This window comes from Seriola lalandi, unplaced genomic scaffold (assembly GCF_002814215.2).
Source record: "Seriola lalandi dorsalis isolate HSWRI2012SDOR001 ecotype SW California unplaced genomic scaffold, Sedor1 jcf7180002054570, whole genome shotgun sequence".
NCBI classification, from domain to species: Eukaryota; Metazoa; Chordata; class Actinopteri; order Carangiformes; family Carangidae; genus Seriola; species Seriola lalandi.
The window spans coordinates 2,596,657-2,615,238 of NW_019525123.1; the positions used below are offsets into that span (position 1 = coordinate 2,596,657).

Consider the following 18,582-nt stretch of genomic DNA (forward strand, 5'->3'; position numbering starts at 1 on the left):
AAAAAAAAAATATATATATATATATATATATATATATATGTATGTGTGTGTGTGTGTGTGTGTATATATGAAGTTTCAATATTAACCAGAGAAGATTAATTAGTCATTAAAAATTTTGATTTTGCAGAACACAATGAGATATTATATCTGTTTTGTGTCTTTTCCCCACTTCAGGCTTTTATGTTTGAGTCATCCTTCAGTATGGCAGTGACCAAGTGGGGTCTACAGACATGTCAGAGGCTTGACAAGAGCTACTACCAGTGCTGGGAACCTCTCCGCAGCCACTTTAACCCAAACTGGAAGCCCAGCAAAAAGTAAACAGACAAAGTGACTTGTAAAAAATTTTAACCAAGTACAGTTGTCATATGAAGATAAAAGTCCTAATTTCACTTTCTTCAATGTAACTACTAGCAATCCAATTTTAGTGCAACTTGGCTTTCTTTGTATTTTTTGATTAGGTGTGTTGACTGAAAATACAGAAGGAATGAAGTATGCCATGAAATTTAGGTGTTTATTTCATACAGACAACTATGATTGGAGTCACACAATAAAAAAAAAAAACTTGCTGTTTGTCATGTTAGAAATAAAAATCACAGCTAGGCTGCATAAATTGTTTCTGTACATGTAACTGCACAGGTCAGTCATGCCTTACATGCCTCCTTTACTTTTAACAGTTTGTAGATTACAGACATCAGCACACCTTTGTTTACTGGAAAAATGAATTTTAAAGTGAGGCTGTGTAATTTTTTAAAGAAGACATAACACATTCTTCTTACAAATAAAAAGGCAAAGTCATGAGAAATAAAAGCCAACTCCTTTCAGTTCAACACTCTCATGTTTGCTAAAGTTTGTTCAGCCAAATATTGAATGCAAAGATGACTCTGAGTTTGGCAGGAGGAATTTTCCAATGTGACAATGATCTCAAACACACTGCAAACCTATGACCTGGCCAGGTATTTCCCCTGACTTGAATCCAATAAAACAGAACACCTTAGGAGTATTTTAAATAAGGTAGAGCAACAAAACCTCTCCAACAAAGAGCAGCTACAAAGAATCATTTGTGAAAAATGGCAGAAAATCTCTCCACAGATTTGTGGTATCATCCAGTAAGAATGAACCTGTCATCAAAAATAAAGGCAGACATACGGAATAAGTAGAGAGATAAAATGATTCTTACTAATGAAGGGTACTGAGTTTTGTTGCAGTTGGTTCTTTTTCAAATGTTGGGTTTTTGCTGAAAACAAATAAAATTACATTAACTGGAAAGGATTGGTAGTAAACATTTTAATGATAATAAGTTGTGTACGCAGGTTTGGTGTATACTGTACATTCCTGTAGGGCAAATGTCACTGAGTCATTTCACTGCCTTGATTACTTCTCTCTCCTGGTGCCAGTTTTTACTACCATTATGCCTTAATTTTCATTTGTAGCCACAATAGTTGTTGAGAAAAAGGTAAAAGGTCTTGCTTTAAATTCTGACCTCATGCTTTACTAGTAGGTGTGAACATAATGTAACCAATTAAGTTATCACATTTTTTCTCACGCAGTTCTGATATTTAATCTGCTTACACTTGAGAGCAATCCCTTGATGCTGCCCAAACATCATTTTCAAATGGCAAACAGATTATTTCATGGGGTATTTAAATATCTATATATATTTCAATGGTCACTAATGATTAACACAAATGTATCTTTACTTTCTCTGTGCATATTTTTCATCGATTTGGCAAGGACTTTAGCTGGTGAGCTTACAATCAGCAACAAATATGTTGCTCTAACACTGTGTGTGCGTGCATTACCCTATTTTGTGAAAACATAAATTGTGCACACATTCACAATCCCATGTGGCTTTTTCCTATCACTCACACTTTTGCCCTCAGCAATCAAAAGCCACACAGTTGTTTTTGACAATATAATTTTATTCGGTTAATAATAATTACACGCACTGGCATCGTCACTACAACATACAGGAGGTCTTTATACATCGAAGCTCATGATGACAAACTGAACTTGCGCGCAAGGATTCCAGCCTTAATCTGCTCCTCCTTCCTATTCTGTAAAAACAGATGACAAACAGATGATGGGTTAGTACAGTTTCCATAGCAACAAAGTCATATCACCCTCACCTCACCTTCTGGACATTTTTCTCAACGGCATGTTTTATGAGTGAGTGCTTTATGATTTTCAAGCAGTTTTTCTCCCTCCCAGCGGAGAGAGGGAGACGAATACGATCGCCCAGCAGTGTGACAATTGCACCAAATTCTTGCTGGAATTTCTATTGGCGAGGGTTTAGAGGGTGAATCTCCATGACAATGGGGAGGGAAATGAAAGAAGGCAGCATTTCAAATGAAGCACTTATTTCTAATGTGACTGGAACTGTGACAAAAAAGAAAACCAGATGAACTGTGCGCCTACACGGAAATGAGTCCCAAACCACAACTAAAAAGCTTTTCAGATGTCTATGATGCCATTCATGTCCAAGTATCACGTTTAAGGTTTATTTTAGACAAAAATATTCTTGTAAATGGTATTATCAGTGTATCAGATTAGCTAATAAAACTGATATTAGTGCCGTAACATGTTAAAATGATCTCAATACTATGTTGTTCACTGCTTCATATCAAGTAAAATCATTGATGATTTGACCACCAGTTTTGTTTTGAGTGTCATAAATATTACAGCAATAGATGCACTGAAAAGAAGACAGCAGTAGGGAATGGAAGTAAAACAGAACAATGGTGCCCCTGAGAGAAAGGACTTTAATCTCAACAATACGCTGGCATATATTCTTGTCTTTTTTTCTTTTTTTTACATTTGTGTATATTCAACTTCAGATCTGTTATGTCACTTGCTTTTTATATAGCCTAAAAACGGTCAGTGGCACCAAACCTGTGAATAAGTGGTTCCTTAAACCATCAATATTTTAATTGTTGTGCCCACAATTGATTTATGTTTGCTTCTGGATACAAATATTAACATGTGCCACTGTATCTGTAGGACACAGCAAAAAAAGATGGTGTAATTATCAAACCTGCTGCCTAAAGATGCTATATGTATGCTTCCTCTGCTGCTGAATGTGCTTCAGCCATTGTTATGTTTACGAGACAAGAGGGTAAAATATACCCTCTGGGCAGCGCTACTTCATCCTCCCATGCTAGATTAAGAGCAGACTGGACTCTACAGTGACTCACTCTCGCAAATTATTATCACACGAAGGGATGGGCTGAGGCTAGCTGAATAGCACGCTAACTTCAGTAGAAGAAAAGAAATGATTGAAATAGAAGCAAAACAAGAGTCAACATTGATGTTGCTTTCCACTGCTGGAGACAGCTCTTAGTGAGTAAAGGAATGATGTTTGATGCTGAATTTGCAACATTTCTTCTAGACTGGTAAGTTAACAGCTGTTAAAGCTACCATTGGCTATGGAGCAATAGCAAAAACATTACTTATAGCACCTTTAAGGAGTCACAGGTGAGTCATGCCAGTTATTAAACAATGTGATAATCAAGTAAAAGATGATCATTGCATCTTGTCTCATACCCTGTCAGTCTTGAAGACGTAGTAGAGGACAAAAAGAGGCACAACTCCAAACATTGCACCCAACAGTGATGTCTTGTAAGAGGGCTTGAAGTATAAGTAGGGGTTGGCGCGTGCATACACCCAGCGTGTCAGTGCAGGGTCTTCCTGTAAAGACAAAGGTATGCAATGAAATTTCAATGATCTGCGTAAACCGATTTTTTTGCCGTGGGAAAAAGTCAAGAGTCAAACAATTATTTACAACATACATACAACACAGACTACAAAGTAAAAAACAGTATGTTGTCATAATAATACAAAACTGTCAGGGTCTCCTGTCCTGACTCAGGTAAACTGACTGTGACAAGTCAAAATTTCTGCTGTGAGAAATGTTTATGTAAAGACATGCAAAAGTACAGGGTAGACAGAAGCAGAATTACACTATATAAAGAAACAAAATGGCAACATTAGATAAATCAAGTACATAATATTGAGTTAATATTAAATGTAACAGTTACAGGCTTAGTGTAACGGTGTTGGTGGTAGATGCACACATTTTGACAATATGAATGTTGATAAAAAGTGGGCTAACTTGCAGGGTTTTAGGTGCTGGAAATGTAGCAAATACCATCACTACCATTTCAAATCATGTCTAGTGCTAAGTAACACCGCAGCTTATCATTTCAGATAAGATGTAGACTTTCCCACAATATAACTAAGATTACCACAGAAAGATAACTGGCGTTTCGAATTTACTGTACACTGCAGTTCATCTTAAAACTGGGTCTACAGTCTTTATACTAGCTAGGTGTTACAGCCGTCAGATGTCAGAGTAGCCGAGGCTTGAATGAGGCATTTATGAAGTCTGACAGCGTTTTCAATCACTGTGTTAGCTAGCTAACGTTATTCACAGCCAAAAAAAAGATCGTTGCGGACGTCATTTCTGGCATACAGCCTCGCACATCAACACAGAATTGCGGACAAATAAATGTTAACACTGTGCTTAATAAATTTTGGTTTGTGCGACTGCTCTGTGCCCCTGACCTGCTACCGTTAGCATCTCAGCAAGTAGCCTGAACCCTTTTCAAGGGTGACATTGCTAGCTAGCAGGCAGCCACTTACAATGAGCTCTTTCCTGAGCGGGTTGTTGAGTTGCGTCTGATACTGCCTCTTCAGATTCGCTCGTAGTGCTGCCCTGTCTTCTTCGGCACGTCTTTGATCCGGCGAAAGGTTGAAATATTCATTTGGATCCAACGTTTTTGGACGAGTGGCCAAGGGCGCCTCTCGGTAGTCCGCCATGATTGTTTGATGACGGCGAGAATGCTGGGGCAAACGTGAACTAGTGAAATCTCGCGTTGAACGTCCGAATCGTCACCATGGTAACGCCAAACTCTCTCTCTCGCTGGATGTGTCAAATGAAACAATGAGTGCAACATACAAAAATCGAGAAGAAGAGAACGCGAGAGCTCCCAGTGACTGTGACGATGACTTTAAATATGAAGAAGTGTATCTAGAAGACGACTGGAGTTTAACAGAAGGAGAAGAAGACTTGGAAGCGACAGTAAAAGCTATCCAAAACCGGGCAGAGGCCAGTGCTCAGGCTGCTCCCGGGCCAAACGCAACCCGCAGCACACACCAACCTAAAGCTGTGGATGACTTTTTACGCAACTTCCTCATCCAAACGGGGATGACAGAAACACTTGACTGTTTTCAGACTGAGTGGACCGAGATGGTGCAGAAAGGACTGGTAGATACAGAGCGGGTCGGTGTGGTACCGGACGTGTACACTGACAACCAGCGCCTGGAAAGCGAGCTGAAAAACGCACAGCGGGAGAGGGAGGAGTACAGGCGAGCAGCCTCTACTGCGGCTGAGACCCTAGTGAGGGTCCAGAAAGCCAGAGACCTCCATCGGCTGCAGCATAAGCGTGTTGTCCAGGAAAAAAACAGGCTCATCGAGGAGATGAGAAAACTCAAGGTTCAATGTAACAGCTACGAGCCCGTAGTAAAGCGAATGAATGAAAAATATCAAGCAGTTCTAAAGCAGACCGTGTTGGTGACATTGGAGAGGGACAAGGCAGTAAAACAGGTGAACCGCCAGTCAGCTCAGCACAACACCGCAGGTGAACAACAAGAAACAAGAGATGAGAGCCAAGTGTCAAAGGGACAACCTCTCCAGCGACCCAACCCATCTCCTACATCTCCAGCCCCTCCAGGGAGTCAGACTAGGGTCCAGCCAGTGGAGGCAAATGTCTGTTGAAATAAATACTAGGACTAGTATAACTCTTCTCATGTATGCCGTTGGTCCTCATAGTAAAGCATAGTTTTAAGGTGTCATCACTTTCCTGAAATAATTGCATTTAATAAGACTTTCTGGTTGTATTCTACCGCAGGTCAGGGGGAAATATTATAGGCCTACTCTATATCCCATTCAATTTTAGTTATTTTAATTATAATTAATATACTCCATTAAACCAATGTAAATATTTGTGTATGAAAGAAGATGACAAAAAAACGGACAAACAGATCAAACCCACTGTATCACATGAAATAACAGCTTTTATTCGGATTCCTTTGCCTGCATTTCAAAGGTTAAAAGATTGTCAGTTATTTTATTTCATTAGTTTTATGTTGGGCTTGTGCCAGTCATTGTCTGCCCATTATAAGGAGGCAGACAGACATTCAGTAAATCTGCCATCTTATTCCACACCAGAAAGCCGAAGGTGGGACTCCCTCAGTAAAGTGTAAAGTTTGGGAGGCGTATCTTCCTGCTTACCAGAGGATGATATCAATTTGCATAATGTTTGCTGTTAACCTTTCTCAGATTCAGATTCTTAAAAGCATCATCTTGAATTTAAATTGATTGATTTATCACAGTTTGTATTATCTAAATGGTGGTGTCTTGGTAATTCCCCCTACATCGTGTAGTTGTGGGACCTTCAGAGTGAACATTGCCAGACCCTCTTGGATAGCATGGGCAGATTTATGTCTGATCTTTGTGAACACGATCACAGTAGTAAATGTTCTTTGCTCTGAAATGCAATTGATCTTTTTCAAGTCTTTTAGAGTTTCTTTTTCTGATCTAGACTCCTATCAAGATGGAAAAGTGTACTTAATTTATCAATCTGCCATTACTCTGTTGTTGAAGTTCAGACTTGTTGCATTGTAGAGTATAACCACAAGAGGGCAATCTCTAGCAAGCTTTGGTTTTGTTACAAGTGAGTGAATATCAGGTAACTGCAACTCAATGGATTAGAAACTAAAGAAAAGAAAAATCTGGTGAGTGGTAAAGTATCAGTGTCATTTCTTCTCACAAGAGTATCTATTTTTCCATTGACAACCATGGCAATGGCACCACTACCAGGATGAGTTGTGTGTAGAAATAGTCACTATAGAATAAATAGACCACAACATACTTAAGTTATGTGTGCGGAAATTACAGTTCCAGTACCTTTATGCAAAGACAGATATGATTTTGTAGACGATCTAATAGGAAATCCTGGTATATGGCACCATACATAGGAATGCAAAAATGCGTATATTTTAGCATAGATATATTGTTTAGGCCCTATCTGTTGTTGCACTTTTATTCCACCAGGGTGTATTGGTGGAATTTAAGCAAGGCTGATCTGTCACATAGCATGTTCAAAGATATCTCAGTGGTATCACAACTGGATTATGCAGAACAAAGATATACCTTCCCACATAGAAGTTCTCTTCCTCTCTCTCCTTGTACTTCATACTTGAGTAGCGTAGCTGAGTGGTACAAAGATGCTGAAAGAGCTCTTTGATCCAGAAAGGCCCGGGCGTAGCTACAGTACGTGTGACCAAATGATTTATTGTCCTCTCAGGACCTCTAAAGCACCACCCGCTCTGCAGTTTTCAACCATCCATTTATGACTTCAAAATTCAATGTGAGACCACATTCTGGGACCGACAAGCCTTCCCTCTCTCCATAATGTTCAGAGAGAGACTTAGCCTCAAATGAAATATTAATATGTTTCTGCTCCGGCTGACACCCACTAGACCTTATGGACTTGGAGTTGAACTTAGGGAAGTTTACAAGTTGTGGGAACAATAGCCACAAAAAGTTTTATTTCTAGCCTTTTTTCTTTTTCTTATAGCCTGCATTCTTCACTGTCAACTCCTGCTACCACATCCCTTCATGTCTATACCACTAAACATTTGGTATTTCATTCTTTATCGACATCAGTGATGCTGACTGACGTTTATTTTGATGCTCTTACTCTGCAAAGCCTCATGCAGATAACACAGAGATAAGATATAGATACAGAGGAAGTTACAAGCTGAGTGATAAAGAAAAAATGAAAATGCATCCCGGAATTCTATCAGCAGTCTGCGCTACCTCGCAAGACTTAATCATTCCCAGTAATCAGAAGTCAAATTGTGCTGTTTTGGTCTTTTAAAATGACTTCTACATGCAAGTCTGGCTGGAAAAGTGGAAGCAGGTTTCTTTTACGACCGCTACTAAACTACTTTTCTCCTTATTCTTCTCCAAAGGTCCCTGAAGTGGTTTGTGGACAGAGACACAATGACCTAATGTGTACTGCTGCTCTTTTTGCACTTATTTATAATATTTCCTGGCCCAGTGATTCCATTACTCTGTTGCCCTTGAGGAATGTAACGGAGGAATGTAGTGTTCCTTTCCGCCCTTGTTTTCATCTGCAGAACATAATTGTTTCAGTTTAGAGCCTTTGTAAGTGTCACAAATGGTTACAGAGTCAATGAGTTGGTGGCTGGAGGGCGCCGTGTTATTTCCAGTCAAAATTTTGTACCATCCAAGCCCCATATTACCCTTTTCCAGCCCGCTCGTCCCTCCCCTCCCTACTGATCCCTCAGGTCTGATGAAGACATGGTGGTCACAGCCTTTATAAGAAGTTCTCAACTTTGTGGTTCCATCTTAAATGCGTCAGGGTGATTGGAATTCCTTCCTTGCCTGCCTGACTCCCCTTGCTGCCTTTTCAGCTCCTCTTTCCACTGACAGCCCTGTCCACTTCAGAGCCACAGTGACCTTTGTGTCATACCAAAGAGAAAGCAGAATGAGAGAGAGCCCACGTTTCGGCCCATTTGGCTCAGGCTGACCCATCCCTGCCTGGCAGCCTTTCATCTTTTTTCCTCTCTTAATCCTTTGTCCTATTTATGCAACTTAATTACACCAAACCTTGAATTCTGATTGATCCGAGATTACTTTAGCCTTGTAGCCAGAAATATTTCATGACTCGTTGACTCCTTATTCCCCAAGATATATTTTTTAGAAATGCTTCTCTCTCAGTTCATCGTCAGTTCTCTCTGCCATCCTATTCTAATCTATATCTGTGAAATTGATTCACCCTGTCTGCAAGTATTCCCTTCTTAATAAATCAGCTTTCCGTGGACCTATATAGTGGGCAGCGGGTCAAACTCAGCAATATTTTCTGCTTTAATGTAGTGAGCAGGACAGAGATTATCCCATGGCAGTGACTCAGCAGGCATCCATCATTTTCAGGGAGAGCTACGCAGATGAATTGTGTACCTCTCCCTGACGGAATTGACAAAATCTTGCATTTTTCTTTCAGCTCTGCTCATCTCAGTGCTCTGCTTTTATGTCAATTTTCAAAATGTCTGTGGCAAAATTTGCTCCAAGCCGAGAGGCATTTATTACCTGTGAGTAACTTGTAGGAGGAATGTGGAGACACCTGATGCAGGGGCTGTCAAGCAGCCAATATGCTGCCACTGGCATGTGTAAAATACATTTTAGTGTGAATTGTGATGTATATGTTTCTACCATGAATTGGGTGTATGAAATGAATCTAATAGTTCAACATTGTGGGAAAGACAGTTAGCTTAGCTTAGCAGCTTAGCTTAGAATGGAAACATGGGGAAACTGCTAGCTCACCTTTGTCTGAAGATAAAAAAAATTTGCCTAACAGCAGGTTATGTGGGTAGATTTACCATGACAGCAGGCGATGACTGGCTATATGTTGAATTTAACTATTAGTTTAGCTTTCTGCTAACCATAGCCAAATGGGCTCTTGGCTGCGGCTGTGTTAATTGTTTTGCGTGTGTTTATGAAGTGTGTGCATATGCCAGTGAGGGGGGAGCTGCAGGAGGTCAGCTATATTTCCTTCAGGACCACTAACTTCTTGGAATCTTGTTGCCATAAAGTTGCCAAGCAACTAACAGAGTTTCCTCCAGCTTTCATTTTTTACTCTATGTTGAGCTAAAATAAGAAGATAAATTAAGATAAACTGAGATGATAATGTTTTGGTTATAGATTCTTATTTACCATACAGAAAACCCTCTTCAAAATAATGTATTTCTAAAAATGTTGAAATGTTCCTTTTAAACAAAATAATTTCCATTCCTGATATTTTATCATGACCATTTGTGTCCAATGGAAACGATTAGCAAAGTCATAGAGGTCTGTAATATATTGGTAATAAGTAGCCTACTAGCTACAACGTACATTGTATAGCATCAGCTTTTCAGAATAACTGTAGGTTATATGGATATTATTAGAGACTGTGACTACAAAGTTTGATCAAAATTACATTTCAGCAGTGTCAGAAACATTTGGTTGATGTTTGTTTTTAGCGACAAAATGAAGGGATTGCAGGTGGCAGACTGCCTCTGGATGTTCAGACAAAGGCTTTGTTTATAATAGGAAGCCGGCAGGGCCGGGAAAAGTCAATGAATTCTGCATTGGCCCATAAATAACACTCCCATTGGTATACATGTTGAAAGGTCAGCTGGCTGATATATTGAGCTGACATCACAACACTGTTACTGAGGAGTTACACATATCAAACATACATCTCTCTTTCTATCCCTCTCTGCCTTTTCTTCATTAGGGCCAGAGGCATGAGACAGGGCCGGGCTGCTGTGACAGCAGTTTGAAGTTTTGACAGGCAGAGTTAGAGAGACTGTTTGGGGGAGGTGATGTCAGCCGAGAGAGGAGTGACACGGGGAAGACAGCCAACGCCCTGTATCTGATCTGATGGGAAGTGGCAGGAGATGAAGAGAAGGAGCCAAAGTGAGCCTGAAAGCGAGGTCGCGATTTGAGGTCGGTGGAAAACAGAGAATAGATGAGAAGAACCATTTCAGGAATACTGAACAGGGAATACCTTGTCTTGAGTGCAATCACAAAGAAAACACACTTTACAGAAAGTCTTCAGTTGATACACTTTTAGTTTCAAGATCTGATTCAAGCTGTCAGACTATGAAACAAGGTGAAAAACAGGCAAACAGTTTGGCCTGATTATCAAACTTGCTATATGAATATGTCAACACAGGGATGCTATAGCTAATGTTTTTCACAGGAGTCAAAGAAATATTAATTAAAGGAAAAATGTGACATTTTTGGGAACTTACTGATTTGTTTTGAGTTAAATGAAAAGAATGATGACCAATATCATGTCTGTACGCTAAATTTGAAGCTATGAGCAGCTGGCTAAATTAGTTAACAAAGACTACGAACAGGAGAAAACTGTTAACCTGTTCCCACTGTTAATGCTTAGCTAAATCAGCCAATTGCTGTTAGCGTCATGTGGTGTCATTCAGCAAGAAAGCGAATAAAAATATTTTCAAAAAGGTCAAATGTTGGCTTTTACAGCTGTGTTATTTTATCCACACTTTTCACCAATGCTCTGTTGCTATTTTTCATGATTCCAGCTGGGTAGGAAGATTAATCTAACACTATGATATTTTTTGGTATTTTTGTTTCTCTTAACTGGGGAAACAGCTGCCATTAGTGAACACAACAGCTGATCTGTGTAAAGCTCTGAACAAATCAGATGTGGGTGGTGATTTAGAGGCCTGGAACCGGGCTGAATTTTCCTAAGGTTTTGTTTAAGATCTGAACAACATGACTCAAACTTTTTTTCATTTTTTTTTTTTTTTTAGCAATGGTTTCATGTTACCAGATTAAACAATTATCTTGGTGAGTCTATTGTTATCAGTACCAATACAAATAATGGCCAAAGCCACAAAAATGAGACCTAAGCTACATAAACTTGACTAATTCTTTAGATAAAACAAACGGTCAAGTGTAGTTGCTGTCTCATAGTTGAACATACCTTCCTTACAGCAAGCCTCTATCCACTCCTATCGTAGAACTTGTTTGTGACTGTCTTTTCCCACGTTGCATGTTGTTTGAGGTGAGATGCTCCTGTCAACAAGAAGCTAATTCTTGTGCAGTGGTTTCTACTGCTTGAAACTGATGTTGACTGTAAGCCACTAACTACACATGAACCTGAGTGAGCTTTTATGGGAAATCCTGACATATCACTCTGCTTGCATCATTTCCTACCACAATCCTATAGATTGAAGGCTTCCAAATTATTTGGTTAGTCATGATTATCATCAGCTTTGTTCTCAAGGGGAATGACTGAACCCATCGCGGAGCGGAAACAATGCGACACACCATTACACAACCGCAATGACTGAAACACAGCTATAAGGATCCCGTTTGTGCTGACCACACATGGTGACACATGTTCAGACTGAAGACTGAATTTAACATTTACAGCACCAGAAGAAATGGGATTTTATGGCTGATTTCATTTCATAAAGTGTCTCCGTGTTTGTGTGTGTTTGCATGTGTGCATGGTCTGCAGCTGATACACACACTCGGATACACTGCCTTGTTCCATCAGGTCATCAAGCAGGAGTTTCCCAGGATGCATTAGCCCAAGGGTACAGTCAGTCAGTGATACCCTGCTGGCAGCTGTCAGAGCAGTGTGTGTGTGAGATGATGACAGGGGAGTGAGCCGAAGCTGTGCCCCTGTTGTTGTTTCTAAATAGAAATAACAGGATCTTAGTCTTTATGCCAGTCGCTCTTTCGGAGAAATCAGAACGGCATCCTGTGGTGGTTTGTCACCAAGACGACAACAAGACAGCTCATAACCAGCTCATCTAGGTTATCTGATGATAGCTGACCAGCTCAGGACTTTACATTTCTCTATTTTCTCCCAAAGCGAGCCAATGAAGCATAATCAACACCAATTATCCAATTATGTGCGTCAGGGAAAATGCCACATTTATAAATAACATTTTGTTGTGTTATCTTTTCCCTTTTCTCTCTGTTTGCGTCTATAGAACCATAAAAATGACACTGTGTGTACTGCACACTTACGTCATGAGCAGAGGGCTTTGATCACTAAATGAGCTGAAGATGACTCATCCTATTCAGTTAGATTGCCTTCCACTTTTACACAGGCTCATTTTCCTCATCAGATTGCCTCATATTTAGGATTTTCTGGTGGCTTCACTTTGGGTGGGCCTGAGTACAATTTTAGGTACTCATCAGAGTAAAGTACTATTTTTCTTAGTGTTGAAACCAGGTGATTTATTTAATCTGATACTCAGTAAATAGGTAGAGACCCAGATGCAGAGCAGCCCGCAAGGATCTGATTTTGTGCATATGTTGATGTAAGTGTCCTGGAAAAATACTCAGACTAAACTTCTGGTCCAGACCATACTGCGTTTATATGCTTGGCCAAATGAATTAAAAATGACATATTTAAATAGACAAAGTTTGACTCCTGCAACAGATGGTCTGGACTACATTTAGATTTTTTTTTCTCTCTCTAAGGAGGAGGCTATTTCCCCCTGGCTGCTGTAATGTAAATGGATTAGTGTCCCTCTCCTAGAAAAGAGGTTCCTGCTGGTTTATCCTCCTTCCATCTTTGCCAACCATGCACTATACATGTAGCACTTGCAATATAATTAGCGACTTAGTGGTGTTTCAGATGCTGAATTTTATGAATCAGTCATAGGCACTTTTGCAGACCCTTGTGCGAGAAATGTAACGTATTATTCTGGGAAAGAGTGAGGGAAAGACTGAGCTGCTACAAGAACTGTTATACAATTTAATGTCTTAATGGAGCTCAGAGTGTAAAAACTATTATCCAATTTCATAGAGAAGGCTCCAGTGGAGCATAAAGTGCATAATATTTAAAGACGTTTACACCATATGTCTCTACTAAACTTGTTTTGAAATCTGATACAACAACACACAACATATTTCTGCAAAAATATACCCCCAATCTTCATAAGGAATCTGTGATTAAATAGGTTACAACAAAATGCCGGACAAGAATATTAATGTGATCTTTTGTGATAACATGCAGGAATATATTAGAAACTTAGAATAGTATATAAAAGTAAGTGCAGACAAATGCTGACTGATAAATGTAAGATAGCTTACAGCTGAAACAGTAATGGTGGACACACATCAAAATGAACATCAAAGCTGTTATTCCAAATGTCAGTTTTTCACACCAATCTTCAGTTTGTTTCAATGTTTTTGGTAAAATAAATGTGAACAAACTTTTACTGTGTACATCCTTTGAAAGGATTTTTCAGAATGAGAAAGAACATTTTATTTTGCAGCACTTGTCTTCTATATGCTTCTTTTGACTCTGGTGTCCTGCTCATCATTATGTGGATCTCCCTGGAGAGCACAAAACATGTAAATAATAATACTAACACATCATGTACATATGCATCAAGTGTAGTGAATTTGTGTGCATGAGAGTAAATGTTATATAATGACTCACCAGGACAGAGAAAGCCCCAGAACGACCTGACTTCCCCTTCTTGGGCGGATCGGGCTTCACCTGCCTCCTTGCTCTGGTGATCTGGAAGTGAAAACCCATTCATCACCGAGTTAGTCCTTCACAAGTGTGACATTCTTTGGGAGGCTATAAACTTTTTTTTCAGCATGCAGAAAGAGATTATGACAGAAACTTTCTTTGGAAAGACATTGCCTGATATCAAAAAATCCATTTAAACAAACAGATTATATTGGCAAGTACGCCAAATGGATCCAATAAAAACCAAGTAACGTGGCCTTATAACTCTGCTTGCACATCCGGCCTCATTGCCCCAGCTGTTGCTCTGCTCAGGGGTTGCCATGGAGACTTACCTGTAGGGGGGTGGATTTGTTGTTATTGCTAAGGAGGGAGAAGGAGCCGACGCGGGATATACGCTTCTTTTTCTTATTCCCGGCTTGAACCAAGTGTCGCCTGGACCTATCGGCCTAAGAAAGCATAGACAGAGGGATATTATTAGTATATGTATTGATACATACTCCATTTGTGCTTGATTTGAATCCACTAAATTGAATTTGGGAAACACACACACTTCCCAGCCCACACTTCTGACCATCACATAATAGCCTTCCTCTTAGTGTAGTGCTACGCTAACATAAAAGCTCTTATATGGTACTTTTATGAATTTAGTGAGCAAATAATGTGGTTTCTCTGCATCCTTCCCGGATTAATAAAGTATGACTAAAACTTCATTGGACCTCGGGCAGCAGCAGCCACCGCTGTGAACCCCTCCTCACCTCCCCCGCGTTTGGCTTCTGCTCACTCTGACTCCTGTGTGACTAACAAGAGCGGTTTACCTGGATGAGAGTGTTAGGGAAGCCTTTGACAGAGACGGCCCCGGGCAGGCTGGAGTGACTCAGGTGGGTGGGGCCCCTCCGCTCCAACTGTCTCTTACGTCTGAACAAAGCCTGCAAGGATGAGACAGTCACAACCACATCCACAACCACAGAGGGAAACAACATCTCGTCAGCTCCGCGTCTCTGTGTGATAAAGTGCATCAGTGTGAGTTGGATACTGAGTGGAACACATTATTGTTCGTTTTCTCTGTTCTGCTCTGTTTGCCCTTTCCCTCTCTTACCCTGTCCTGTCTCATCTTGCTTTATCATTCTCTGTCCCATCATCCTCACATTCAGTCGCCCTTGTTTTTATTGGCAAACTCCAGCATTGAGGGGAGGAAACTGCAAAATTATTATAGTCAGTGGCCCCACCATTTCCTGCTTTTCTCATTGATCCGCACATAAACAACACACCGCTATTGATCCACTCGTTTTCCTAATAAATGGACTGTCACTTTGAGGAACAACAGGTTTCACTTTGCCAATTAGAACTTTGTGGTAAATTTATAACTACACCGGGCCTTGACTCCATCAGTGCTTTTCTTTTTTCCCCTCAAGTTATATAAGTGTGGAAATTAAAAGGTTGTTTCCAGTCTTGTATAATAACTTCCTACCCTATCTCTTTTTCCATTCTGTTGAAAACGAAGACGACTACATTAGCAACAAAATATTTGCCTCGGAATCATTTGTGATGCCATTTAAAGTGCTCGCAGTGATTGCTGTTGACCTACATTTTGATGAGTGTTTCAGTTTTCAGTCTTGAGGGATGGAATATTTTAGAAGTGGCTGTAGCACAACAGCTGTACAGTTTAGAATTGAAGGATAATTCCAATATGGATGTGCTGTTGGTGAAGTTAAGCTGCAGGGGAACATACATTGGGTGTAATGGACTACCTTGTGTCTGTCCCTTTCTCTCAGCAAATTCAAGCTTTGTCCCCACATACCACCAGTATAATTAACATAATTATCTAATTCTTTAACAGCAACTCACAACCAGCATTCTCTATCTACACAACTTATTATCCCTCTGTTGTTTCTGACTTATGTTTCTGATACCATGGTGCCTTTTCACCCTTCTCATACCCTCTGCGGTGCTCCTGTGACCGTGAACCAGACTGCCTCATAGTCAGACCTGCTCTGAGCCGGTGCCCTCTCACAGTGGAAGTGAAGGAAACAGACTGAGGCAATAATCTTGTAAAGGAATAAAAGTGTAAGTGGTGGCACATACCAGTCCTTCAGTTAATGGTAGCTCCCTCTGCTGCATCTGATCGTCATTCTGAGGAAGAGGAAGAGAAAAGGGTCAACACTTGGTGTATTTATCCTTTTCAGTACACAGGTGGATTTACATTACAGCATAATTAATGTCATGAATTCTTTAATAGAGAGACAAAAATATTCCTACATTCCTACTTCCAACTTCATTTAGTTTTTCATCGTGTGAAAGTTAGTCCACTGATCCAGAGAAAACAAGTTATATTGTCATGCCTAACAAAGTGTCACACTAATACACACGCACACACACAGAAACAAACGAACAATTCTTCAGCACCCAAGTCGGTAAACGTTGCAGCATTTCTTATTGCAGGGTGGAGGTGCGGATCTCCTGGGTCTTGATGACCTCATAAAATCGAGCTGTATGTTTTGTGTGTGTGTGGGTGTGGCTATAGGATGTGCATCAAAACCTACCACAGTCCATTTGGTTTCCTGCTGTTGTGCACATTGCGTGATGATGACTCCCATAAATTACTAATTTCCAACACAAGTGACCTTGGTGGAACAGGCAAGCCCAAGTAAACTAAACCAAATGGAGCAAATTTAGCCTCTTAAAAGATGCTGCCTCTGGTATTAGTTAGTTCCCACCACATTTAAAGCTTATAATTGTGCATTCTGTAATTACATGACAAATAATTGCTGCAGAAGAGCATATATGTGGCACAAACTCCCTCAGATGGAACAGAATTCCCAACTCATCGTCTTTCATGTGTGGGTGAAAATCCTCCTCTCTCCTCCTGCAGCTGTCGAATCCGTTGTCCAGATGAGGATGATTACTTTGGACAGAACATGAAGACTGTCCACAGAAAAATGCTAAACCACAAGTTTAAAGTATAACAGCCGGTAGCCACATGAAGGATTTTGTTCCACAGAGGCGTATATTTTTGGTGCAGAGGCATTATGGCTGTAAAAACCATTACAATGAGACTTTGTTTCTGTTAGAAAAAAAAAAAAAAAAAATGTCTCCACAGGTCAGGGTTAGACTGTACACGTCTCCTGCCATCCTGAAACACACTTGACCACTATCATCGTCACAACAGTCTCTTTTGAAGGAGTCAGAATGAATTTACATTTTACATTCCAGCAGAGTTACTGGCTTCCTTTGACCCACACTACTGTATAAACACTGACCACACTGTGTCTGAGCAAACACTAACTAAATCCGTATGTGCCTGGTCATCTAAACTTAAACTGAAAGTACAAACTTTAAAGATGATTTCATGGGGTGATAAGATCTATGCAAATTACACAGATGAAATCTTGGTTAAAAATAAGACAGATTCTACAGTTTTGAGTCAGTGGTGATGTAGGTTTTAGTTACAAAAATGTCTTAACTATTTGTACATTCACTGTATTTTAAAAAAAAACTGAAGCATACAATTTCCTTAAAGTCAAAATCAACCTAATATTACAGATGTATCACCACTTTTCACTGCTCACATTACATTAATGTCCTTTAGCATTATTGTTGTAGAAATTGCTGATAATTCATATTCTTTTCACTTTCCTTTCAGAGAAGGGTTAGTTATTATGTTGTTTGGTCCAAGCAAACAACATTTAAATAGACTCAAACAGGCTGCACTTACCAGTGTAGTGTCACAACAGATGATGACTGACACATAATGAACACCCTTGTCCTTCACTAACTATCACATCCATTAGAAGTGCGTCTCTTACCTGTCCGTCTGCGGTCTGTTCACTGACACACAGCTCTCCCTGAGTCGCTCCTGAGCAGTCGAGGGCGTGTGACAGCAGGCTCGCCTGCAGGCAGAGCACGCACAGCCAGATAGTAAACCCCATGATCCAAGCAAGAACTCGACTGCTCCCAGCCCCTGTCAGCTCCCTGCTTTATACTCTCGGCTCTGCTAATGGGGAACAGATGCAGGGGAACTGGAGGCCATGCCAGCTTCACGCAGACAAACAGCCCACCGCAAGCCTGTGCTTTGCGCCAGCCAGTGGCCTGCGGTCCTGCAGAAACATGTCAGACATCTTGAGGGGCCTCCCCTTTAAAAACCGTCTCCCCTACCCCACTACCCCAACCCAAAGAGGAGTATGAAGACCATTTTCCACTTATGCCTGCACGGTAACTCCTGCCAAAACTGAGTGTGTAAGTGCTTGTGTGTGTTTGAAAGAGAGTGAAGAGAGAGAGAGGAAACTTATGTTGTCAAACTTCTGTACATAACAGATGAAAAATTGGTGGTTTGGTTCTTGCAATGTTGTGAAGAAATGCTGCATTATGCTGTGAATTTGTCTCCTGGCTCAGTGTTGATGAATCTCTGTCCTTGTGCTTTCAAAATGTACAGCGAGACAGTAAGACTGTTAGAATTACAGTAATTACTCCTCAGTAG

General features: G+C 40.3%; 4 protein-coding genes across 4 annotated transcripts in view; 2 read left to right on the plus strand and 2 right to left on the minus strand.

The window, feature by feature from the left end:
* The window catches only part of hgd (homogentisate 1,2-dioxygenase), an 8,984-nt gene extending 8,157 nt beyond the window's left edge, over positions 1–827 (plus strand). Inside the window, exon 14 of the mRNA XM_023416932.2 lies at positions 175–827. Coding sequence (XP_023272700.1) covers positions 175–318 — 144 coding nt within the window. The 3' untranslated portion in view covers positions 319–827. The remainder of the gene's footprint in view (positions 1–174) is intronic.
* Positions 828–1,898: 1,071 nt separating this feature from the next.
* On the minus strand, positions 1,899–4,844 carry ndufb4 (NADH:ubiquinone oxidoreductase subunit B4). The gene is made up of 3 exons (XM_023416933.2): positions 4,639–4,844; positions 3,541–3,684; positions 1,899–2,054 (listed from the first exon to the last, which is right to left on the minus strand). The coding sequence occupies exons 1-3, from the start codon at positions 4,813–4,815 to the stop codon at positions 1,992–1,994; spliced, it is 384 nt and encodes a 127-aa protein (XP_023272701.1). The 5' UTR covers positions 4,816–4,844; the 3' UTR covers positions 1,899–1,991.
* A 92-nt stretch (positions 4,845–4,936) lies between these two features.
* Positions 4,937–5,773, plus strand: LOC147818519 (sperm-associated antigen 16 protein-like). Its single transcript, XM_087176848.1, has 2 exons — positions 4,937–5,077; positions 5,231–5,773. The coding sequence occupies exons 1-2, from the start codon at positions 4,940–4,942 to the stop codon at positions 5,771–5,773; spliced, it is 681 nt and encodes a 226-aa protein (XP_087032974.1). The 5' UTR covers positions 4,937–4,939.
* A 7,595-nt stretch (positions 5,774–13,368) lies between these two features.
* LOC147818520 (uncharacterized) lies at positions 13,369–18,169 on the minus strand. Its single transcript, XM_087176815.1, has 6 exons — positions 17,912–18,169; positions 16,191–16,238; positions 14,924–15,034; positions 14,441–14,554; positions 14,073–14,153; positions 13,369–13,966 (listed from the first exon to the last, which is right to left on the minus strand). The coding sequence occupies exons 1-6, from the start codon at positions 18,032–18,034 to the stop codon at positions 13,916–13,918; spliced, it is 528 nt and encodes a 175-aa protein (XP_087032941.1). The 5' UTR covers positions 18,035–18,169; the 3' UTR covers positions 13,369–13,915.
* Between the last annotated feature and the right edge of the window lie 413 nt (positions 18,170–18,582).